Below are 25,053 nucleotides of genomic sequence, written 5' to 3'. Positions count from 1 at the left end.
CAATGTTCCTTAAAATAAATCTCAGCTGTTGTTTTAAATAAGAAATAAGAGGGTTAGTCCTCATAGTTGAGGTGGTTTGAAAACACCATCAAACCCACCTGATTCAAACTTAAGGTTAAACCATAGTTTATTTTTAACTGGTTTCATGAGAGTGAGCAGTGTGCTTTGAAGCTATTATTTCAAAGAATGGGCCTGAAGGAGCCAGACCCCCACAATTATAGCCTAAATTGTCCTGGGCTCTAACTCATGAATTTGTTATACATGACTGTTAGTTCAGTAGCTCTTTGTGCTAGGTGCTCTGTGTGCAATCAAACACTAGCTCACAGAGTTACTGAATTAGCAGTCATGTGTAATAATAAGAATAATAATAATAATTCAGATTTTCTGCAAGTGGTGTAACCTCGTTGGTTTAAATATCTAAAAATATAATTGGATGCTTTTTAAGTGATTGCTTAAGCTGGTATATTTCAGTTGAAGTCATTGTGGGTGTGGAATTGCACCAGAGTTGAATCACAATATTAAGTGATCCTAAATTGCTTCCTAAAGACTCTTTCTACCTTACAAAATAACTTGTAGACGATCACAGAAGAAAAATAGGCCTTCTGAAGCAGCAGCTGGAAGAGGCAGTGGAAGAGGAGATGGCAGCACGCCGGATTCTAGCAGACCTGGTCAACTTGACAGAAAATATGAGTCAAGAACGTAATCTTCTTTTTAAACTTGGTAATTTTTTTATAAAAAAAACCCCTTTGTCTATATGTGCCCCTTCTGGTTAAATGAAATAACCATAAGGAATTCAAAACCTTGTTTATATCTTGAATGGGGCAGTGTTTGGAGCACTAAAGGCTGAAATACACATAGGGCTATAATCTTATGCAGAGTTGAACCTGAGAGTAAGCACCATTCAACTTGGTAGCACTTATTCTTTGTATAAGTGTTTATTTTGGGATTGTCAGAGAATTGCAGCCGACTAATTTTGCATAGTAATTTCCTGAAACTGGCAGGTGCTAAACTGAGTGTCACTGGAGTGCAGACCACAGAGTGTTTAGGTTTAGGGTGAAATCCTAATCCCAGCTTCTGCCTGGTGGAAGCTGGGAGTGGCAGGACCACTGCCACATTCACAGATTACTGAACATGCCAGTCAGGGAGGGCAGGTGAGGCAGGCAGATGGCAGCGCTAGCCTGGAGCTGGTGCAGTGGTTGGGCCTAATACCCATCAGTGACTGCAGAGAGACTGGCTCCAGATCCATTGGATCTCAGGCTGGCTCAGATAATACCCCAGCCTCAAATGCCCCATTTTGGATCTTATCACTGGCTGCTGCTGATTCCGGCAATGACACCTCTGCCTGCCAGCCTGTTCAGTGGCTGAAAGTGGGATCACTGCATAGGGGAGGCTGGCAGAGGCCATAAGGACTGGGTGGAGGGACACATCTGTCCAATCCTGATTGACCCAGCACAGAAGGCATTTGGATTGCCCTGCCAATCAGGAAGCTGAAATGTCTTTACCATAAAAGTTGCTGGTCTAGACTTGAATAACCACTTGACCTCCACTGATCTGCCAAGAAAGATCTGTGAAACACCACCTTGCTTCCCATAGCCATCGCCAAGGAAGTCAGAAAAGGTGTAAAACACGCTTTAATGTCATAGGTGAACTGAGGCCTCATGAGCATTGTGGGTGGGTGGGTGGGGGAAGTACACAAACACACAGTCAAATCATTGAAATTAAGCTGGTACTTCTGGCATCCATGCAGTAGTTCCATTTGCCTGCTTGGATCTAAATAATCATTTTTTTATCTATTGTGCCTACCACTAGGTGCTTTAAAAACAGACCCTATGAACTCACAATTTTAGGTTGAGAAATCTGTGTTTATTTAAAAGTGCCTTTTAAAAAGATAATTGATGAGAAGCAAGGAGAGGAATGCAGACTGTAGCAATTGATGGTCCACCACCTGGTTTGGAAAAAATCGTTTATATTTGAAACAATCCATTATATATTATCCCCTTCACCTATGGATTCATGACAAGAGCAGTCAAGAAATAGGACATTTCTGTGCCTCTTGTCCTGTTTTTCTCAGTTTTCCATTTTTATTATTTATTCATTTCATAGGTTTTATGTAAGGTTAAAATAGTACAGGAGACCTTTGTGCAAAATGCAGTCACAGATGTGGTTCGTTGGCATTTAGACTTCCCTCAGCATGATAAATAAATGATTCTTTTGAAACCAGTGAACTGAAGGTAGAATGTTTCCATTAATTCACTGAACAATAATGAGAGATCTGTAGGCAAAAGCTCTTCTTGTTTGTTCAGATAATTACTGTGATTGAAATCTGTTGCTAAAGTGGTTGATTCTGGAAAACTAGTCAGCATTTCAGTGTGTGTGGTTTTCCAAGACCTGATAAGTATTCATTCTGTAATGTATTTTTCCTGCATGTGGATTTCATATGTTTTCTGTAGTTTCTACTAGTTAGTCTGGCACAAAACATTTTGAACATTTCTTTTAAGGCTCACATGCCTCCTGAACAGTGTTTTTCAGCTAGGGCAGTGGTAGGGAAGGGCCACAGTTCTGTGGCAGAGCAGCTGCTTTGCCTGCCAATGACGACTGGCTCAACCCCCTGGCATCTTCAGCTGAAAGGGTCTCTGGTAGCAAGTGATGGGAAACATTTGGGGGGGGGCTGTGAGTGGGCATGGTTATTCTGGTGCTTGTTGCCAAACTGTTTTAATGTAATCCTTTTAATTATTTAATTATTTTATCTTGTGCTCACTTCCCTGGGATCCTATGGGATAAAGGGCAGTCCAGAAATGTAATTGATATATACATAAATATATCAGTAGAATACATTTCAGAACAGCAAAATCTTTTGCCAGCTCACCTTCCCCCTCCTTTTTCCTCCAGACCAGTTGCTTGGAAAGACAGCAGGATGGTGTTCTCAACAAAATAGTAGAAGGAAACATGCGCCTAGGGATGTTAGAAGAGAAAGTGAAGGTGAGTAGAGTTTGCAGACAATATATCTATAGCACACTACAGTTCTTCTCTTATATATTACAATTTTTTTTAGAATTGCAGTCATAAATATGTGGCTTGGTTCAAAGTGCTGCAACAGCCGCTATTTCATGCAGTTTTGCTTCTAGCTAATGCATGCCATGGATTTCTGCGGTAACAGGATGTGCTGGGAAAATGTATCTGACCTACAAAGCTGTAAAATGCTGTTAAATGGGGTTTGTTTCATTTTTGCTTTTACCGGGTGTTTCGTCCCTGATTCTTTAGCCTTTTTTCTAAAGTTCTGCAGTAAAGAGGGATGTGAAAAGGAGCTCCGCATACGGTATGTTGCAGGCAGGAGGCCACTAGAGCACGAACAACTCTGGCCAGGCTATCCTGGCCCCAGAATTGCAGTAGGTAGCAAGAAGGCCTAAAGTGGGCATAAGCACACTCCAGCCATGAGCCGCTTGGGACTCAAATGACGGGCTGGAATCCTGGAGCACTACCATATTGAACCTGCTCCTTCAGATTAAAGTGCAACCCTTCCCTGAACAGGTCATCCATATAATTTCTGGACTTAAGAGCCACCCACCGAACCGCAGCACTTCTGCCTTGTCAGGAGCCCTGCTGGACCAGGCCAAAGACTCACCCTGCATTAGGTTCCCCACCGTGACCAACCAGATGCTTCTGGGAATCACACAAACAAGTTGAAGAGACAGTTTGCCCTTTCAGGTTGCTTTCCCCCAATAACCTCCTTACTGAAACATTAAAAATGGCCTGAACTCATGTAATTTGAGGGATGATTAGCAGTTTTGTGATAATTTGCTAGCCAAACCCTTCAGGGTTTGGTTTAAGTTCTCTTCAGGGCTCCAGTTCTGCTCAGAATTAATTGTATCAACAATTATATGGATACTTTGCATGTGTGTATTTGCCAGTAGGAGGCTCATTTGGGAAGTATTTTTAGAGCATGTATCTTAAATCCCTTTCACACACAAAATATAGATATAAATATGTCTTTTCAGTTACCATCTTTTAAGTGGCATTGGAATAATAATTATAGGTTTTCATATTAGAACTACAACAGTTGTTTTGTACTGTAGATGTTGTTGTAAAAGAATGTCAGTTTAATTTTTCTGGAACAATTACTGTAATGATAAACATCATAACCTTTTAGCATCAAACTGCGTCAAGCTGAGGCACTTTTGCCCTTTTGGTTTCACAGGCTTGTTTTGCATTCTCTTTCTTCTAGCCAGCCTTAAGATAAATATTTGATTAAAAGCAAGCACCCTGGAGTGAAATTGGCAGTTGGCCTAATTTTTGTTTCTCTCTTTTTTAGTCTTAGAAGAAAAATGCTAGCTGAGGGTAGCTTTCCACTAATCAAAATACTGTAACTCTTCATAAATATGGATGAGCTGTTGCAACTTCTAAGTGTCTCCAGTTAAGTATTTATTTTTGAGAAAAACAGTGAAGGCCCAATCCGCTTGTGCAGTGTTGTGTACGTTTACTCTGGGTGTTCGTTTATAGTGGACAAGATCTGACATCTTGGGACCAGGTGACAGTTGCTGCTGCTGACGTCCTATCTGGTGTTTGCTGCAATGAAAACTGTGAAGGGAATAATGGGGATACAATATCTACTGAGGTGTGGTAGATGAGTGGAAGGGAGTGGCAGGCATTTGCAGTGCCACAGCAAATGCCCTCGAGTTGCTTGGGACACATTTCTCTCCATCATACTTCATGGAGTTCATCGCAGCAGACTCATCTGTTAGATGCCTAAGGATGTGGCTGATCCTGCTGCAGCCTATCCTGAACAAAATACACTTGCCCCACATCCAATATTAAAGGCATGAACTGCATTATAATTTGCAGAATCGTTTCATTTAAAGAAAAAGGAGAATTGGTTTAATACCCTGCCTTTCAACGTTATTGAGACTGTTTCCCTAAATAAATGTCACAGAGCGAGCCGGCAGTAAATCACACTGTTCAAAGTTGGTCAACTCTTTATTAGCAAAACCACAGTCTTCCCAGATTTGGCTGAGTGTCAGGCCTAATGAGCACAGTAGCTCATCCCCGGTAGGTCTTACCCCACAAATCAGTTGCCAAGACTGAAAGTCCCCAGTTTCCCTCAGCCATCTTAAGTCCAGGGCTTTTCCCTCTCAGAGATGGTGCCTGCGTGTAGCCTGTCTCTCCTGCAGCTGTTTCAGCCCTCTTCTGTTTTGGGGAGATGGGGGGGAGGGGATATTCTCTCAATAGGATGGGGACACACCCATGACTCTTTACCAACCTGACTCATCTCTGCCTCTTGGCCTCCCTCTTCCTCCTTGCCTGCTTCAGCTTCTGCGTCTGATTATGGACTTCTCTCTGCCACACACTCTCTCACTAAGCCCTGTTACCTCTTCGGCTTCCGACTCCTCCTCTTTCCCGTCTTCTCCCTCATTGTTGCCCCACTACCACTCTGGCCCCAGTTTGGCCCCATAGGTTTACCTGCCTGTGCCTAACATTGGGAGTGGGACAGATGGCATAGTCTGAGTCAACCTATGCTGCAGGCTAAGTGGGGATGCCTGGGACAGACAGGGGGACTTGTTAGGTCTGGTAGCTGGAGGTTTACCTCCCCTGGCCTAACATTATGTGTGAGCAAGGCCAAAGATGTTGTTGTAATGTGCAGTGCAGAAGAACAGCACCTGGGAACTTGACTCAGGCCACCTGAAAGCAAGACTGCATATAAAGGCCCTGTGATGCTTTCAGAAAAGGCTTATGCTTAGGAAGGGGAGGAGGAAGATCCACAGCTGTGAGATGGCCGCACCTTAAATTTTGGTAATTTACAACCCAATCCCCTGTACAATTTACTCAAAAGCAAATGCCACAATGCTATGGGGGGGGGGGCTTACTTTCAGGTAAGTGGCAGTATGATAAGATGGTTCATTGGTTTTGCACATGCTTTGCATGCAAGGAAATCTCTACTTCAGTTCCTGGTGTCAGTAGCAGGTGGTGGGAAACAGCATGCTCTTTCTGAAACCCTGGAGAGCTGCTGCCAGAGTAGACAGTAGTGGGCTACAGGGGCAAATATTATGGCTAGGTGTAAGGCAATTTCCCATGTTCCCAGATGCCATAGCAATACTGTATAATAAAGGAACTAAATGATTTAGTCCTGTGGAAAAGCTGTGTACTAAATAAATGGTTGGCTCCCTAGCAAATATTCCAGTCCCTGGGAATTAGAGTCACATAAGTACAACTTGTAATAGGATGAAGTTCAGTTCCTGTGACATATCAGTCCCATATTTCACTGTGGCAGTCCTGCTCTAAATCTAGCCTTTTGTGGGCAGCTTAGAGACTGCCTCTCCCAACACAAGGCCAGACAGGTTGGGCTGCATGTGCCTTCACTCCAGGAAGTGAGACAGTTGGGAGGAGCCCTGAGGCTTTGGAGTGCCACCACACGCAGTGCTCACTTGATCCCTTTGTGTCTCTTTTTGCAGCTTTGTGTCCTTTGGGCAGCTACACTTACAGGTGTTCAGCCTGCACCAGCTGGAAGCCTCTTGAACATTTAAAATTCAATTGGGATTTTGGTCCTCCTTTCCCTACCAGCACAAGGCAGCTTGCAGCATGAGGTAGTCCAACTAAAAACAGCATTATGCTCTTGCTGCTGTGTTGTTATGGTTTCACAGTTTTATTAAATTATCTGTTGCTGCAGAACTGTCGAGTTTTTATTGTTTTCTAATGTTTGGAGTATATTAAACTGCCTTGAGCTGAGAAGTCAGGAAAACCTTTAAAAAAGTTAGCCTTTATCCAAGGTGTGAAAGAGGAAGCTATTTTATTGTGATCATGGCTGGCTCTTTTGTTTTTTCTTGTATTAGTGCCCCCAAATCCTTTGGGGTATTTTATTTGGCATATACACCAGCCTATGGGCCACATTTTTTGTGGCCAACCTTCCAAGTACTGGGCAGGGCCAGAGTTAAAAGTGGGCAGGTTATTTGTTTGACAAAATAGTGATCTCTAACTTAATGACTGGCTATGATTATTTCTTGGTTAAAAGCCTATTTGCTACCAAGTACATACTACATTACCTGATGCAGTCCTTACATATGCCAGGTATTGGTCAATCCAGGAGCATACCTGCACCTCTGCTCTGTGGAGAAAGGAGCATCTTGGGATGGTAGATATGAATGAGATTGTGAGCCTTATGGAAGTCATAGATCCAGCAGGTCCTGTCCTGGAGGTTTTGAGGAGGCTGGGATAGTGGTGGAGAAACTTGGTAGTACAGTAACTATTTGGCCCAAATAACAAGTGCACAGTTTCAGGAGTGCTGGTGTTTGCTGTTTCCTTATCCCATCCTTTACAAAGCCCCCCGGCCATAGCTAGCTGTGTCTTTCTCCTATAAAGCCAGCAACATGCTGACAGCCCTGAGCAGCAGCCTGCACCCAACCCAGATCTTGCATGCATTTCCATCAGGAGAAACCTGTGTGCTTCAGTAGACCCTAGTCTGAAGTCACTTTGGTCTCCCATGGTCCTTCATAGGCTGCTGGTTTAGGGAGGAGGCGTTCCAGATGTACACAGCTCCTGGGGCCAGATTAAGTTGCTGGTAGCATTGGGTCCTTGGGTCTAAAGCTTGCCCTCCAACTGCTGAATCATGCACACCGATCTTAGTGGAGGTTACTTTCACATAAAATAAGTAACAGGTTGCTGGTGCCAAAGACCGAAAGCTTGACATTGCCTTAAATATGAAAGTTTTCCTCAAGTGTTTCAGAAAATAAAGCATTTTACTTTCCCACCTGTAATTGTGTAATCACGACCTGTAATTACAATAGCTTAAAAAAAAATGTAACAGTATGTTCTAGCAGAAAAGTTGCCAAATCTCTGCTTAAAATAGAGGAACATTATTCCAGAACAGGAGAATCCATGCAATAAAACAGATCTCATTTCAGACCATCCCAGCTTCATAGGCTTTTATGTAAGTATACATACCCTAGTTCCATCATTTTTGATTTTGCATCCCTGTCTCAAAATACACAAATTTTAGACAGGTTGAAGAATAGATTTGCAATACCATTTCACCTAGTCTGTTCTTCAGATCTGCATTTTTATTTCATCCTAGCTACAGGATCATCTAGTATGACAGGGGAGATAGCATGATAGTGCCGGTTCTTTCCCAGTCCTGCTATTCTCCTTCACTTTCCTCTTCCTCCGCTTCCTGTCCATTGTTGAAGCCCTTGTTGAAGCAGAACAAGAAGCAAGGCCATATCTCTCCTTCCAAATGCTGTCCCCTCTTTCATAAGCCAAATTTAGTCTCCAGCATCCAAGGAAGCAAAAAAGAAATACCTTCCTCTCTTTCCCCTCAAAAACTGGGATGGAAAAAGTGCTGGGGGTGGAATACCCTTTTGCCTCCAGAACCTCTAGGAGGTGTAGGGAGGGACACTATTCTCCTGGGGGCCTCAGTGATGCTTGGCCCTGTCAGGATTGTGGACTTTGCGATGGAAGCTAAATAGCCCCTAGTGAGAGAAAGAATTTTGCCTTCTGTCGGATGTATCCCTTATGGGATCCTACAACTTTGCCCTGGAGAACTCTGTCAAAGCCATGAACCCCTCTGGGTTTTGTTCGTTGGGCACACTAAAGTGTGGCTACCTGTTGGGAGAGTGGGATGGAATGTTAGGAACATCTAAATATAGATGTCTCATTTTTGGCTACTGATATTTTTTTTTAAAAAAAATCCACAGTAGGCTTTAAATAGCCTATACATTTGAAGGTCTATAGTGCCAATATCCAAAATTCCGTTTTTAAAAAATGTTAGTTTCTTGAGGAACAGTCGCACATTCCTTGGCAAAGGCATTGACAGAAGCCATAGACAAGACACACAGTTAGACTGGATGGCACGAGACTGACACAGACAATTCCAAGGGTCACTTTCTGAATCACCAATAAATAGATTCCAAGTGGCAAAGAACCAAAATAGAAAAATCCAAGCAGCCACACCAGTATTCTAGGGACATGGTTACAGAGCTTAGAGAAAAGATCTTGATCCAGGTGGCTGTGAGAGTTCACAGATGCCGAGTCAAGGCTGTGATCTGTGTAGTAATCCGAGAGGGTGTTCTGGCTTGGCGTCCTTGTGGAGTCTCTCTGTACTTCCATGATGGTAATCACCAAACAGTTTGATGACCCATGAGAAGGACTGGAGGAAGCCAAGTTCTTTGGCGTCAAGACAACTTCTTTGCAGTCCGAGCTCCATGCTGTTTTGTCTTTTGTCATGAGTTTGGACATGATATTTGCGTCGTCAGGAAGGCCCTCCACTTCCTCTTCCTGCAGCTCTGTCTTGTGGCGGCAGAAGGGGCAGCAAATGCAATGGGAGCCATCTCCCACATGGAGGATTTTTGTCAGGCATTTCGCACACACTCTGTGAAGGCAGTCCAAGATTTTGGGTTTGCGGCTCTGGACGTTAAACTTCTGGTAACAGATTTTGCATTCCAGCTCATCGTTCGGTACTTTTTCTTCTCCCTCTGTTTGAGAATGATTCATCTTTAAATTAGGCAGGCTGTAAAAGATAATAGCAGTGAGTTTCAACTTTAAATTATCCCCTTTTGGTAGTTGTTCCTAGAGCAGCCTTTCCCAACCTGGTCAAAAACTCCCATCTTCCCCAACATTTGACCATGTTGGTTGGAGTTATTGGGACCTGTAGTCCAAACCATTTTGAGGGCATCAGGTTGGGGAAGCCTATCATAGAGTATATTCTTTACCGACAGAAAAAAGCAAATACGGTAACAAGTTAAAACTGGTAGCAGTAGTTAAATGTAATTACCTCTTCTGATTAGAAGTTTCTGGTTTTCAGTTTCGTATAATTTCCCCAAATATTCACTGAATCTGTTTTGTTTTGTTTTATATCCTACTTTCCATCCTAGAGGAGATTGTTTCACCACCCCACAGACTGTAGAATGTATTAGACATTTTCTTGAATATCTGAACAGAACTACCTCACATAGTTAAACTGAGGGAGCCCAATATTACCCATTGAGCTTTGGGGTCTTATAGGATTTGAACCGATGTGTCTGCATGCTGTGAAGCACTCTGTCCACTGCATCATGCCATCTTCCCCATCAGGGCCTAGATATGATTCCAAGGCCTGGGGCAAGTATACCCAGCAGCCCCCATTTCTCTGCTCTAAATTTACTTCCCCTCTTGAAGATTAGTTCTCCCTCTTCCCCTTCTCTAATTCCTTTTCTGAACTGCCTTGGGATGGCACCTGTGGGAAAAAGTGTCTGCACTACACTCAGATCCTGTGTGCTATTGGGAGTAAGTCTCATTAAATTCAGTAGTGCTTCTGTGCAAACTTACGTACAGTCGATCTGTTAACATTAAGGAGCAATTACTCATCTGGAATATTTAGTTACTGCAGCTTATCAACATGGGAAAAAAGCAAGTTGGCTGGAAAACGTTTGGCTTTCAGTTGAGGATGTAACTCAGAAACTTGTATAACAGTTGCTACAATCCAACCTTGACAAGCATTTAGAGTTTGATTTGCATTGGAGACGAATCTTCTTATCATGCACGGATGCTCTTGTAATGTTGCACTCTGTTTCTGAGCTTACAGAGGGAGGGAAACTTAATAGTAGCTCATTTGGTGGTGCTGTGCATTTGAAATTATTGAGCAAAGGTATTACTTAACCTTTAGGGGGAAAACAATACCATTGAATGTAGGTTTCCCATGGCATTTCTTTGATTAATAAGAATGTGTGGTTGTGAAACTCTTAAGGATTTGATGGGTAAATAAGTGCGACAGTACATTTCACAGTTTTGTCTGTTTTGCCTGAAAAGGGGATTTGTTTCTGTTCATGTTTCCTAATAAGCAGAGCTGGCTCAGTCTTGGCTCATCACCCTCACGTTGCCATGCAGCAGTGATGGAATTTTAATGGGAACAGGCAAGGATTACAACAACAACAACGGCATTTTTATTAGGAGACATTTTCATTTGCATCTTTGTCTTAACCATCAGGTCTGCTAAATGGTCTCGGTTTCTGACTTATTCTCTGGTGGGTCCACCCTGTGCACTCTTTCACAAGCATGGTGGAGCAGAGCAGGGTCTAACACTAGAAACAGAGAGTATGCATTTTGCATGTGATTCTTCCAAAAAATAGTTATGATAGCAGCATGTCCAAACACAATTTCTCTTTAAGCATTGCTCCTTGGAAAGCATTCATAAGAGTCTAAATAGCAGGCATTAAGTTCCTCAGTTACCAAATTCTCTCTGTCTGCTGTGAAATACTTTAACATATTCACCTGAATGGCAGGTGGGAATGCTTTTTAAGTAGATTGAATTCCATGTCAACAAAGTAAGCAGTTAATTAGGTAAAATATTTGTATTCAGTCTCTCTTTCCCTCAGGGACTCCCCAAGCAGGCCTTCAACAATATTAAAACACATTGTTTGGTGGTTGTGGTGGTTGCTGCTGCTGAGTTTTACAAACATTAAAAGCCCAAACCAAATATTCAAGAAGCCAGAGAACAGGAAAGTAATCTCATCATATGAAAGATAACCAACAAACATCTCAGAATGTTATTCCATTATTGCTTAACTCAAGCACCCTGAAAATAACAAGTTTTTCATTGGAAGTTGAAAAATAAGCCGTCATAGAATTGTAGGGTTGGCCTAGGCTGACTCCCTCCAATGTAGGAGCTGCGATGAAGAAGACTTCTTTCAAAACCAGCCCCCCCCCCCCCATAAATCTTGGTTTGTGTGATCAGCTGCCAGGTCTTGTCCATCATAATAGGGCATAGCTAGGGTACTAGCCTACATTACTCAAAAGTCTTCATGGCCGCCATCACACTTTGGCATACGGCAGCTCTTCCAAGCTACAAACCTGATCCTTAACTGGGTTGGGGTGGGGTTGCAACTTCATCCAAATTAAGCACTACACTTAATCCTAGATCAGCTCTTCTCCCACCTCTGTCTTACCTGGATTAATTTCAGTTTGCTTACCTACATCCAATTCATTGCTGATTTCAGGTACTGGGTCAGAACCTCAGCCACCCTGGGTTTAGATGGAAAGGAAAGAGACTTGTGCATCACTAGCATACTGACGGTATCCTCCTCCTCTCTGGACAACCTCACCCAGTGATTCATGTAGACGCTAAATAGCACAGGAGACGCTTGCAGTCACCCACAAGTTAGAGACCAATGGGTGGAGCAGCAGTCTCCCAGCACCGCCTTCTGAGATTGGCCCTTCAGGAACAATTCAAACCACTGCAGTTAGATGTCCCATCCCAGCAAGACAGCTCCAGAAGGATGCTATGATGGGTGATGTTGAACACTGCTGATTAAGAGGGCTGGACTTTCCCTGTCCACCTTCTGGTGTGGGTCTTCTGTTAGAACAACCAAGACCAGGCAAAAAAACAGACTGAAATGCTTCTAGATAAGTAGTATGCTAGAGCTGGGCCACCTCTGCCCACTGAAGCAGGTATGCTCAAGTATTATTCCCCTATTCCTCCCAACAAATATTCTCTCTCACCCACTCCCTCTCTGACCCTTGTGCATGCTCTAATTCATTTTGTCCCTTTCCTGTTGCAGACATGAAACATGAAAGGAATAGACAGCCGTCGCAAGCAGACGAAATGTTCAGGTTGACAAACCTGCCTGTGTTAATTATAACAAGAGGGTTTTTTGTTTTGTTCTTTTAAAGCGATGTCGTAAGACATTCCTTGGAGAGGCATGGAGGAGTAGTGGGGGAAATGGCAGGAGAGTTTAGGAAAATGTTTTCTTCGTTACTTAGAAAAAGTCTGATGTGTTGCCTGAAAAGACCTTTTGAACTGGAGGCAAGGCCAGTGGTGCATTTAAATAGCCCCATACCTAGTTCATTGCATCCTCCTCACAGTGTTGGGCAGGGGAAGGCACCATTTCCAGGGACAAGCGTAAACCAGTCTAGCAACCACTACAAGTACCGTCTTGTGTTTAATACTACCTTGTGTAGTATACTGCTTGGACAGTCATTTTCCAAAATGCATTGCAGGGGGAGTTGAATTAGATGACCCTTTGGGACCCTTCCAACGCTGAAACTCTGTGAGTTTCATGCTGAATTTACAAGCAATTACTTAGTTCGTAGCCATGGTGCTCTTCACAGTAGCAGTGACTTGCTTGGCGCTGTTCTGTTTATTGACACACATTTTTAGTGCTTTCCTTGGTTTTATGTAAGTCTCCCTAGGACACTTATCTGCTGAAGAGCCGTTTAAAAACGTATGGAATAAATCAGAGTGGCATCCTGAGGGTGCGATGCACAGGAAGAAGCAATAGGCATGAGGAATGTGCTGAGCCCTTTACCTACCTGCCACTTTTCCTTTATGACTATAGCCCCCACCGCAGATGCTCACGTGTGTGCACACACAAGCACACACACACACACACCACACAGAGTACCAAATGCAAAGTTATGATCGGAGATCTCCTGCATTTAAATTGGGAACCACAAGGTGTGTTCAGACCCCAAAGTCCTCATCAGGCACAAAAGGCAACAGAGCTATGCAGCATCAGCCTCTGAGATTGGCAAGCAATATTAAGACTGAGGCTCTGGATTGGGTAGAACTAGTCTATCCCATCTTGTTCTATTCAGAGTAGACCCATTGAAATGAATGGCACTAAGTCATGCTACCAACCTGGCCTCCCCCCCCCCCGCCATGTACCACCTTCATGTTTGCACTTTGGGGTCCTTGGCTGAAGGCTATATCCCTCAGATCTAGATCTGGATGTGGGAGGTGTGCGTTGCTGAATGGTCAAGAAGATGCCACGGTGACCTCTTGATTAATTTGCTGCAGTATGCTCTGTGACACTTTCTTGAAGACTTCCCATAAACTTCAGGTGCTCCAAAATGCAGCAGCTGGAATACTTTCCAAGACTGAGGTCTCATACTACGCTAGTCTTGAAACAACGGCATTTATTACCAGTCAGTTTCCAGACACAATTCAGACTGCAGGTATTGACCTTTTAAAGTCTTCTGCTGCCATGTTCCTAATTATCTGAAAGAAGAATGCCTTCTCCCTTATCTTCCAGTCCCCTTTGTGTTCAGATTGTCAGAAGAGACCATCTCCAGTTCTAATACCTTCCTCCAATAATCCCCCACCCCCACCCCCCAATATAACAGGTTTCCTTTAGGGAGTGCCATCCTGCCTACACTTGTGATGCACCTTTCAACTCTGTGAAGGTCTAGGTATATTTGTCAAGCTTGACAGTTGAAAGCAGGTCTGGGAGGGAGGAAACCAGGCAACCATCTGATCCAGAGGTATGATTGAAGCAGTTCCCCTGTTCAGAATTGTGTGCTTTGGAGTTCTCCAGTTGTACACACAGTTTTAGACAAAACTCCCCATGCTTATCCATTTCCCCCCTTTAAAAGTTCTAGAGCAGTTGCTGCTTTATAAAGACAACATAACTGAGGGGGATGGAAGACTCCAAAGAGCCTCAGCCTAGGGAGCACTTTGAAGAAAGTGAGATCCCCATTTAGATAAATGCATCAATATTTAAAATGTCAAGACCATATGTAGATGTAGTAAAAATGGCTGCATTCCTTGTTTTCTTCAGTTCCATTCTCACCTGCAAGAGAAACCTAAGCCAAGAGATAAAAGCTTTGTTCTGTTTCATAAAATTTTACTTTGGGAAGGGGAGATCAGTTACCTATAGGATTACCTACAGTGTGGTGTAGTAGTTATAGTGTTGGACTAGGACATGGAAGATGAGGGTTCAAATCCCCACTCAGCCATGAATTTTATTGGGTTGTTCTGGCCACTGCCTCTTAGCTTAACCTGCCTCACAGGATTGTAGCAATGGTAAAATTGGGAAGGGGGAAAACCAGGTCCTTGAAGCAAAAGCAAGATATAAATGTAATGATAATAGGAACAAACAAATTATATGGACTGGAATCACTTTGCAGTAGAGCACATAGCAAATATGTAGGATTTTACCAGTTCCCTTGAGGAAAGATTGGAAGTGAAATTTGGTGGACTGGATAAACTATATTTTAGTGCACCTTTCGGGTTCTTCTCTCTTTTTATTTCTTCATTAGTGCCTTTTCTCCCCCCGCCCTTTATACCATTAAAAAAAAAGAAAAAAATTACAGCTGTCAAAACCATATTATACACTTCAAAGAAGCAAGCTGACACAGCGTAAGATTGGCAGCTGATAAAGTAATAAAGAAAGAAAACACACTAAAAAACCCCAAACCAATAAAACAATACAACTGCAGTGTAAACTATAACCAAAACATATCCATTGGGTAGGTAAGTTTGTTGTTTGTTGCTCTCAGAATGGATGAGTTTAAAATAAATGGAAGAATTTATACGTAAAAATTCAAACTTTTTTTTTTTTTTGCTATTTTAGATACATCCTGTGAAAAGGAAAGCGTTGTCCTTTATATAAAGTGTGGCACACTGGTTCAGAGTCACAACCTGATTTCCAAATGTTTACTGCCATTAAGTAAGAACACAGGGAGCTGTCAGTTACCAGGCCCTGCTACTCACCTATCTAGTCCAGTACTGCCTACTCTGACTGACAACAACTCTCTAGAGTCTCAGGCAGAAGCTTTTTCTTCCGCCTGCTTCCCTGTGTTTTGAAACTGGGGCCCCCAGAGCTTGAACCTGAGACCTTCTGTAGATACAGTGCATGTGCTCTACCCCTGAGCTGTGGTCCCTCCCATAAAGTTCAGTCTTCCTAAAATCTCAGGTGACAGTTTTCTGAGTTCATCCGACAGGCAAGCACCCAGTGCTCAACTCTGCAGGACAGCCAATGTCCCTTCAGGTGCTGTTGGACTCCAAATCCTATCAGTCCCCAACAACATGCCTAGTGGTCAGGGATGGTGGGAGTTGTAGTACAGCAATATCTGGAGACAACAAGTTGGGTACCTCTGCAGTACTGCACCCTGTTTGTGCTAAACCATTATCTTTAACACAAGTAGACAAGCTTCCATATACCATTGCCATCCATTTAAATATTGATGCAATTGAACATGCTTGAATTTTTATAGGATGGACACCCACATCACCCTAGCTTAATTCTTTCCCCAGGCAACTTGTTTTCCTTTTAATTCCAGCTCTACTTTTAGACATGAGTACACAGACTTGAATTGGAAATGGTGCTTTTCCAAGTCTGCTGGATAAATTTTCAGACCTTGAAGACCTGTGGCAAGGGTGTAGTTTTGATCTTCAAACTAATAAATCTGAAATTGGCTAGCATTAACATCAGGCTCATCCAGAAGAAAAGGTTAAGGTATCCCCCAAAGCTGAGATCTTTTACATATAGGCGGATAAGAGGTTTCATGTAAAGTAATAATCAGAATGAAACTTTTTATCTAAGATGAAATATTTTTTCCTCCTTCATGTTCACTTAGCATTGCTTTTTGCATGCTTAGCCATTTTGCGATTCAGAAGTAAAATTCACTGTTTCAAAAAAGAACTAATGCTTTCTAAATAATGCCTTGCTTTTCTAAACAATGCATTTCCTCAGCAAAAGCAGGGAGAAATGTGTTGCATTCCAGTGCTTCAGTGAAAGGATACACAGCTTCAAGGCACCCAAAGCAATTATAAGGCAGCTGAGTTGTTTTTCCAAGATGAAAGGATTAATGAACATACATGCCACCCAGTAGCATCTCTTCCCAGCCTTACAGTGATACGTTAACAATTAAAATCAAATTATTAAACTTGTCTATAAGCAACATGTGCTTAAAGTCCAACTTGGCTTCCTGATGAGTCAAACATATTTGGATTTAAGACCTGTTTTATAAAGACCTTTCTCCAAAGGGAGGCATTAAAATAGCACAGTAGACCTATGCAGTGACACCTTTAGCTATATGCTGTAGAAAGTGCATGCAGTAGAAATGCTTGAAGGAAGGACCAGGTCATTTCCAACCTACCCGATTTGTTCTTTGAACAAAGCACCCCTGGTTTCAGGATGAAGCCCCTGTGGGAGAAAACCATCTTCCCGCCAGTTGAGTTCCCGTCAGCTGGCTCGCAACCCCGGTGCTGATTCTAACTGGGCTGTGCTCCAACTCTCACAGGTGTATAAAAAGACGGCTGCCGGAAAGCTCGGAGACATCAGCCTGAAAGCATCGGAGCAAGAGAAGGAATTTGCTGGGAAGGCTGCTCAGTACCAGCGTGAGATGAGGCACCTCCAGCGGCTGCTGCAAGAGAAGCAGGAAACCCTGGACGAAGCGCTGCAGCAGAAAAGGTAAGTCAGCCAAAGCCTTAAACAAACCCATTAGCCCCGACTGGTAAAGGAGCAGATGCTCTGCCTAAGAGCCCCCTCTGGCGTGCTGTGGCTGTATTCACTTCCCTGCCTAGCTGCTGGGTTGAAAATCTCCTCCTCTCAACTGACTCTGTCAGCTCCCCCATCCCCCTCTCCCTCCTTCCTCTCTAAGCCCCCGACCTACAAATCCTTGAAAGAAATCGTTGCCTGCTAGCTCTGACAGCCAACCTTAAAAATCCTCCTGGCAGCTGTACTGCCTTTTGCTGAAGGAAAGCAAACATGCAGAAGCTATTGACTTGAATTGAGCTTTCAGTAATTCTCTCCAAAGTGAATCACTGGTCACATGCTCATTGATTTAATAACGTCTTCCAGTGAGGACTGATGAAGTCCCAGGCTGACATTTTTCTGACAGACAGGAAATGAGGGCAGTCAGTTAAGAGCACTTGTCAAAATGAATGTTTCGTGGATCTGGAGGTTTCTAATCACAAAAAAGGGAATAAACAGCTGAATAGGTTTTGGCTGGAAGATGATTCTCCGTGTCGAGAGAACCTATAAGGAGTCCTGCTTCTTACTTCTCGTGTTAGCGATGGGAAGACTTCAGGGATGGTTCCTAGTACCAGCACTGAAACAACACAGGAGACAGATAATTAGGCAGTTATTTTGCAGATCATCTCAGCCATTGTGAGATAAAATAATCCAGCCTGGAACTCAAGCTGTATGCCATCTGTGTCAGTTATCAACTCCCAGTAGAGGATAAGTAGCGTGGTCAGATAACTTCTGAATTTTTCGGCAAAGTGTGTATGTACTCTCTGTGCATAGTCCCCGTGCTGCAGTGACTGGTGTAGCAATTCACATGCGACATGTCTTAGAGCACCTCCAGATTGCAGAAAGCTTGGACGGAGGTTATACAATGCCCTCTCTTTATTGAGCATTCATCTTGATTTGTTTCTGCAGAGGATATAGGACTCCCCATCAATTGGTTCTTAACTATCACTTTCCTTGCTGTAAAAAGTCTTCTTTTTTTAAGTGGGTTTGTTGTGCAGCTAAATTTGCCATTGTGCGATTGAGTTCTTTCTGCAAAAGCCTGCTGCTGAACAGGGCTTGGGTCTGGTGTAACTTTACAGCAGATTCTTGGGCACAGGATTGCTTCCGTAGGCAGGAAATCCACACGGCATCCTCCAACCAGCTGTCTATTTAGAAAGGGTGCAAGGAAAACTTCCTCTTGGGAATAACTTCCAGGCGGACTGTGCTTCTTCTTTTGCTTTAAAAAACATTTCCTTTTAGTAATGACCTAAGCCACTTTAGGAGTCCCTTTGAAGGCTAAAAGGTAGCATATAAATGATTGAATAAATGTGTTTTGTAAGCACCAGCTTAGCATCAAACAATGCTACAGAACCAGATACTCTAACCTGGGACTGCTTGCATATCTGGAGAACTAAAGATGTGGTGAATACAGCCAGGTTTCCCTGTGGTTCAGGTGTGTGGAAGGGAAGGTCCTGCTGCCACCATGTTCCAAACCATAGTTTTGATCTAACATAAACATTCTATTGTGCATATAGCCTGTGTTGCTTCATACAGCTTGACAATATGTATGTATCTAGGAGGGGAGAACACCTGTCCACCAATGTGAGAGGCAGTGTGGTATAGCAGTTAGAGTGTTGGACCTGGGAGGGTTCAAATCCCCCACTTGGTCATGAAGCCTTGTGGGCCAGTCCTTGCCTCTCAGCCTCCCATTGTTGTTATGAGGATAACTGGAAGGAGGGGGAAATTTTGTATACCACCTTGAGTTCCTTGGACTAAAGGTGGGGTATAATTGTAAATAATAAATACGTTAATAAAATAATCCTCAATTTTATTTCTAGTCCTGGTATTCCCCAACATGTCACCCCCTTAGAGCAGTGTTAGACATGTCAACCCCTTAGAACCATTTCTCTTCTCTTACCTGTCACACCCACCCACCCCTCACGCTTCCCACCTCAAACAGCAAAGGCTATTAATATACTAGTCCAAGCTTTATGAAGCACTGCCATCACAATGGGTTGTATCCAGTATTCGTTCTGCTCAGAGGAGACACATTGAAATGAATGGACATGACTCACTTGAGTCCCTTTACTTCAGTGGGGCTGCTTTTAGTCAGTTGGATACAACTCCATAAAGCTAAAATAATTGCCCACACTTTGATTTAGCAGTCCACTGCGGCAGAGGAAAATGCAGTTGTGGGAAGTAGTTCTAAACAGCAGCACTTTGTCCCTTGTTATTGTCACCAACAGCAGCAGAGTTGCTGAGTGTTTTGCAGTTGGTTGCCAAGTCTTAGAATCATTGAATCGTATAATTGTAGAGTTGGAAGAGACCCCGAGGGCCATCTAGTCCAACCCCCTGCAATGCAGGTATCTCAGCTAAATCATACATGACAGGTGGCCATCCAACCTCTGCTTAAAAACCTCCAAGGAAGGAGAGTCCACTCCCCGAGGGAGTCTGTCGAACAGCTCTTACTGTCAGAAAGTTTTTACTGACATTCTGGAAGATGAGCAGTGCTTGTAGCTGGTGAAAGGCAAATGCAGCTTTTGCCTTGCCCTCAAAGAGATGCTTTCCTGCTGTGATGTCTCTCTTATTCTAGGTCAGTTTTAACAAACATCTGGATTGGATGGGACAGATGTATAGCTGGGTTAATCATTCTGGCCAGTGACCATGGGACGTCAGCTTAGCTATGCAGACAAGCAATGTTACAGTTCAGGAAGCTAAAATGCTTCGCATATGTTTTCCCTACGCTTCCTGAATGCTGGGCTCCTTTAGTTTAGCCAGATTCCTTCCATTCTGGTTGCATTCTGCTTTCAGTTCTCTCAAAATCTGGAAGCGCTTTAAGGAGTAAATATAATTTTGTCTTGTAGTGCAGCCAGTCCCTGAACAAAGCTGTCATTTGAAAGGTTGTTCTGGATCTCTCTCCTCCTCCTCCCACTCTACCCCCCACCCGGTCAGAAGAAAAGCAGACCAAGGACTTAGGGGTGGGCTTCTTGTCACTAATCTTCTGTAGCTTGGCAACCAGAATCGGCAGTGCTGGGCAAATAATGTCCTGATGCAGATTCATTTCCACCAGCGCCGCTCAAGGAGAAAATTTGTGGCCTGCAAAATTGTTCCCAGTAGATAGAAATTTCACTGACACATTTAATCTCAGCGCTATACCCAACTGAAAGTAATAGGCTGTGTGAATGGCATGTTTATTTTATTAAAACCCTTAAAGTGTTGCGCATAAGATTTCGCCACGACAACTGATGAAGCCAGCCATCCAGTTTTCAATATGAATCACCCACTTTGCAGAGGGAGTCTTGCAGTATTTCCTTTCTTTTATACGTAATACCAGGACTTCCTTGGGGAACAATGGCAGGTGAAGTCATGGAGCACAAAAACCTAGAGAGGCTGAACTTAGAATCATTGAATGGTAGAGTTCAACGGTCATCTAGTCCAACTTCCTGCAGTGCAGGAATGACAGCTAATCATTTGCAGGTCAGAGGTTGACACTGAAAGGTGGATTCCCAAAAAGCTGAAAGATAGTGAGCTTTAGCAGGAACCCTTGAAATGCTCAGGAGGCAGTGTTTACTTTTGTATGTTGAGGATATTATTTTTTGCTTTATAGCAACTCTCCAGAATATCACTTGTACAAGCAGACTCAAGAATACCTAAGGCACACGACTGTGTCTTTTCTATTCCAAAGAGCACGTGGGGCACCTGAAAGCTGGCATTCTTGTTTTGAGCTTCTACTAGGGGAATCTCATTTTGTCTCCACTCGCAGTGAAGCAATCTGAGAAATGCTACAGCATGATCATTAAATCTCATTTATTCTGTGAAAAAATAAGGGGAAAATAGCACCTTAAATCCTGAGTGATAGCATGGTTTTGGACATGGGAAAACTCGATTCATGTCTCTTCTCTCCCCGCCCCTTCTTCCTTGCCTGCTCTGCCTCCCCCATTTGCCCTTCACTCCATCGGGAGCAGCATTTGGGTTTTGCTCAGTACACATGTAATGAGTGAGGAAAAGAGCAGCCTTTTGCAGTCATCACTGCAAATGCAGTAGAAAGACCAAAACAACAACAACAAAACCAAAACCAAAACCCACTGTGTTAAGCAGCTTTGAAATAAACATGTCAAATTCTGGGGGCCTCGGTGAGGGAAGCTTTTAGACTTTTAGGCTCATCCTTCGAGTGATGTAAAATTTCACAGCTCCATACACCACCATATTTGATAAAGTGCTCCCTCAGATGAAGCCTTATTTGCTCCCTTTCCTAAATGGCAGTACCAATGCCCACTTAATGACTGAACCAGTGCCTAAGATCAGGATCAGCGTGGCTGTGGGAGAATAAACTGAGACTCAGTTCAAGATGGAAGTCCTTTGGCCAATAGAAAAGCAAAGGCAGGTGTGTTTTGAATGGGGTTGCAGTCCCCTTGAAGAATCAGGTTCATAGAGATTTCCTGGATCCAGTGTCCCTCCTGGATTATCATCTGCACTTCTTCCTGGAGAAGCCAGCTCTGGCTACTGGCCCACCTACCTTAGTCACAGCCAGATTGGTCTCCTGCTTCAGCACACCCTTTGTGGGGCTGCCTTTTGAAAGCTGCAGCTGGTGCAAAATATGGCAGGGAAGGCATCCTAACTGGAGCTGGCCTTTTTGATCATGTGTGCTCAGCCCTGCACCCAGAATAATTGGCTCCCAATCCACTTCCAAGCTTGATGGGAAGTATTGGTTATCATCTTTAAAACCATATACAGTTTGAGACCTTTGAGGTGAAACCTTTCTCCGTGTCCCACCCAGAGGTGGCATGCCAGGTGAGGCAGAGCTGCTGCTGTTCTTGCTTCTTGGCAGGTGGGTCGCTGTTACTTACTAGGAAGGGCAGGCAAGGCAGCAGGGAGTATATGCCACTTGATTGTAGAAAAAACCTCAAGGTGGTTTGGATCAGCATTAGAGTAATGTCCCGTGAAGCTGTTGATGGTGTATTTGGTTTCTGACATATAGAGCTTGAGCAGGACATGGAGCAAATGCAACAGTGGTGCAGCTTGTGTAGAACTTTTTTTTGCCAAGAAAACTTAAAAATCTGTGCCCAGAATAAATTGTATACTTAATTTGCATAACTTACTTTTCTGCCATCTTCCTCCCTTTATCATGATGTCAAAAACCACAAGGTAGACAGGCTGAAATGGGTCCCTCTTGCCCTCTTAGGACATTCCTTGGCCAAGAGGTTGAACCAGGACAAGCGAATGCAAGATTTACAAGCTGGGAAAGGACATAAGCAGATTTCTGACTGCTTTGCGGGAAAGTTTGCTTGAATGATTTATGGAGCAGAGACAGATTTGAAGACCAAAAGAGCATTGAACATGTTTTCTCTTTAACCATAAGATGATCCACTAAAAATTAGATCTGATAAAATCACAGGAAGTGCAGGTGCCAGCAGGAAGGGAGATGGCACCAAATCACTTAACAGGTTCTGGAACCTGCCCTGATTGATCAAGGAATATACTTTGAAGTAGAGCGGCTTTTTGAGATACAAATAAAGGCTGTCATTCATGCCTCATTTGTTGACCTGACCATCTCTAAGCTGACTGGACACCATGGCACCAGAACAGAGAGGTGTCTACTAAGCTCTGCAGCAAAAAACTACCTCTTCAAGGTTTCATGGGCTGTATCTCTGCTATATTCAGTTATGGGAGCAACATATAGGCATATGTTATTATTGTGATTCAGATTTTCTGTTGCTGAGGATTTTTGTTGTTCTTGCAAAGGACATTATTGCAATACTCTTGAGACCAGACCAACCCCTAAAAATTGCCACATGCTGAGCTCCTTCTGATGGGATTCCTGTCAAAAGAAATGCAATGTGACCTAGAAAACCTTCACAGGAAACAGGATTGTTTTGACCGGTTGCTTTTGACCTGATATCTCACCCTTCAGCCACATTCACAACTTCGGTTACGTATTTCACAGGGGAGAAAATTCAGTACCAAGTGTGAAACACAATGAAATTTGCAGAAATATGCTATGAGGTACCACTGCGGATACCAGTTATTTTCAATTGGAAAACAGTCCTAAATTCCTCTGAGTTTAACAGGTTAAAAATAAAGCTGTGAATGTCCAGCAGTAGGATGAGAAAATATTAAGGGTAAGAGGAGAAATTCAAGGCAGCGGCTGACAAAATGTGTCATAAATAAAAGGGCAAATCCCATGCTAGGTATTGTTAGGAAATGGATTGTAAATGCAGCCACTGGTGTCATAATGCTTTTACATACAAATTATACAGGTGATATACCACAATCTCCATTGGAAAATCCCCAAGCGCATTTAGGAACACATCCAGTTCTATCCATCCACGAGGGTGGGCCATCTGAATAGCCCCAGCACTCTTACAGGGGGCACTGCCATCCTCAAAATGAGCTTAACCTTATCTAAACATGACTCCATCTCAGTATTTTGTAGCAAAGAGGCTTTTCATCAACAATACAAAGCAGCTATGAAATAGTTCAGACATCTGGAGCAGCCTTATATCGAGCCAGACCATTGTCCACTCTGACTGGCCACAGGTGTCCAAGATTTTCGGCAGGGGACTTTCCCAACACAACATTGTTGGGACATTGGGACAGTAGTGGAAAGGACAATGCGGTGTGAAAATGGCTGAAACTGAAAAGATCCTCTGTCCCAATCCACTGTGTGTGACTCAGGCAGCCAGATCTACTTACAACAGCCTCAGAGGAGAATTTGTAGTCCTGTTTTGAACCATGACATCACCAATAAGGGACCCAGGATATTAGGGTTATTTTTTGTGATGCTTTCAGAACTAGACACCCATAAAAACTGGTTAAACAAGTACATTTGATTGAATTATATGCCAGAGATCCTCTGATTACTCTTTCTGCTCTGTGCACATGGTGTTCTCTAGACAACATTCCAGGTACAAAAATAAATTTAATTGTTCTTTCTGTACTGGCTGGGTAGTTCACCTTAAAAATACTCTCAAAAAAGGCAAAGCATCTGAAACTTGCAAATCCATTTTCATTTTTCTTCCTAGGGAAGTGGAAAGTGAACTTGAAATAATTTGGGAATCAACCACCAAAGAAAACAGGAGGATGAAGGAACTCTTGCATAAATCTCTAGAGAAGAGGAACACACAGAGTCCTGTCAAAGTTTATGAATCAGATTTAGCTGACATTTCTCAGAAAGACCTGCTGGCTGGGTACGGTTTTAGCTACTGTGATGTGGAGCTTCTCTTGCCTGCGAAAACTCAGAGTCAACAGGAACCTGCATGTTAAGAACACAGACACTCCTTCCTTTTTCAGAGGAGAATAGGTCTGAAAGAAACAAACATGAAGACCAAAGCAGTTTAATCAGAATACGGTCGGTATTGTATTCAAGTTGATCTTTCAAAAGAAGCTGATATTCCCCTTTGGTACTATTCTGGGCTTTTAGAAATCATCATGGCAGGGATTTGTATTGTACCATAGAAATATGGCCGGTAGATTCTTCAAAATCCAAATGTTTCTAGCTCTTAACAGTTGCAAAAATTAAAAAAAGGACCAAACACATTTTGACACTTTCTGCTAGATACTAAAAGTGCTTGCAGATGGGAGTTCGTTGTGGAATTGGTACTGCTCGTGCATTTAAGTTTTTTAAAGCACCCACATTATGATGTCATTAGGCAGAGACAGAAGCATGATTTTTAAAAGAATTATGGGGCGCAGAGTTTCTTAAGTTGGTGATGGTTAGGTGAATCGTACCCTCTTCCCTGCACATATAATGCCTCCTAACAGGATGCTCATACACAAAAAGTGTGGTATCCTTTGCCACGTGGGAAGTCAGTACAATTTCATGTGTACCTCATAGTGGAAGATCAGATGACTGAGTCATCTA

At 43.1% G+C, this 25,053-nt stretch overlaps 1 protein-coding gene and 1 pseudogene across 5 annotated transcripts in view; one reads left to right on the top strand and one right to left on the bottom strand.

The window, feature by feature from the left end:
- The window catches only part of CEP89 (centrosomal protein 89), a 48,219-nt gene extending 23,491 nt beyond the window's left edge, over positions 1-24,728 (top strand). Inside the window, 5 exon segments of the mRNA XM_081016965.1 lie at positions 577-710; positions 712-720; positions 2,890-2,979; positions 16,981-17,150; positions 24,215-24,728. Of these exon segments, the coding sequence (XP_080873091.1) occupies positions 577-710; positions 712-720; positions 2,890-2,979; positions 16,981-17,150; positions 24,215-24,455 (644 nt within the window). The 3' untranslated portion in view covers positions 24,456-24,728.
- LOC308483098 (E3 ubiquitin-protein ligase RNF182 pseudogene) lies at positions 6,582-18,406 on the bottom strand (annotated as a pseudogene). 4 transcript variants are annotated; one of them, XR_013991462.1, is made up of 2 exons: positions 17,397-18,406; positions 6,582-11,979 (listed from the first exon to the last, which is right to left on the bottom strand). The product of XR_013991462.1 is annotated as an E3 ubiquitin-protein ligase RNF182 pseudogene (transcript). The 4 variants fall into 4 exon arrangements; XR_013991463.1 differs by lacking the exon at positions 17,397-18,406 and having other exon boundaries at positions 6,582-9,490; positions 11,904-16,974; XR_013991464.1 differs by lacking the exon at positions 17,397-18,406 and adding an exon at positions 16,837-16,974.
- Positions 24,729-25,053: the final 325 nt, after the last annotated feature.

This window comes from Podarcis pityusensis (genome assembly GCF_964106645.2).
Source record: "Podarcis pityusensis genome assembly, chromosome: 8".
Classification (NCBI taxonomy): domain Eukaryota; kingdom Metazoa; phylum Chordata; class Lepidosauria; order Squamata; family Lacertidae; genus Podarcis; species Podarcis pityusensis.
The sequence above is the reverse complement of the archived record's forward strand: the minus strand, read 5'-3'. Positions and strand labels throughout refer to the sequence as shown.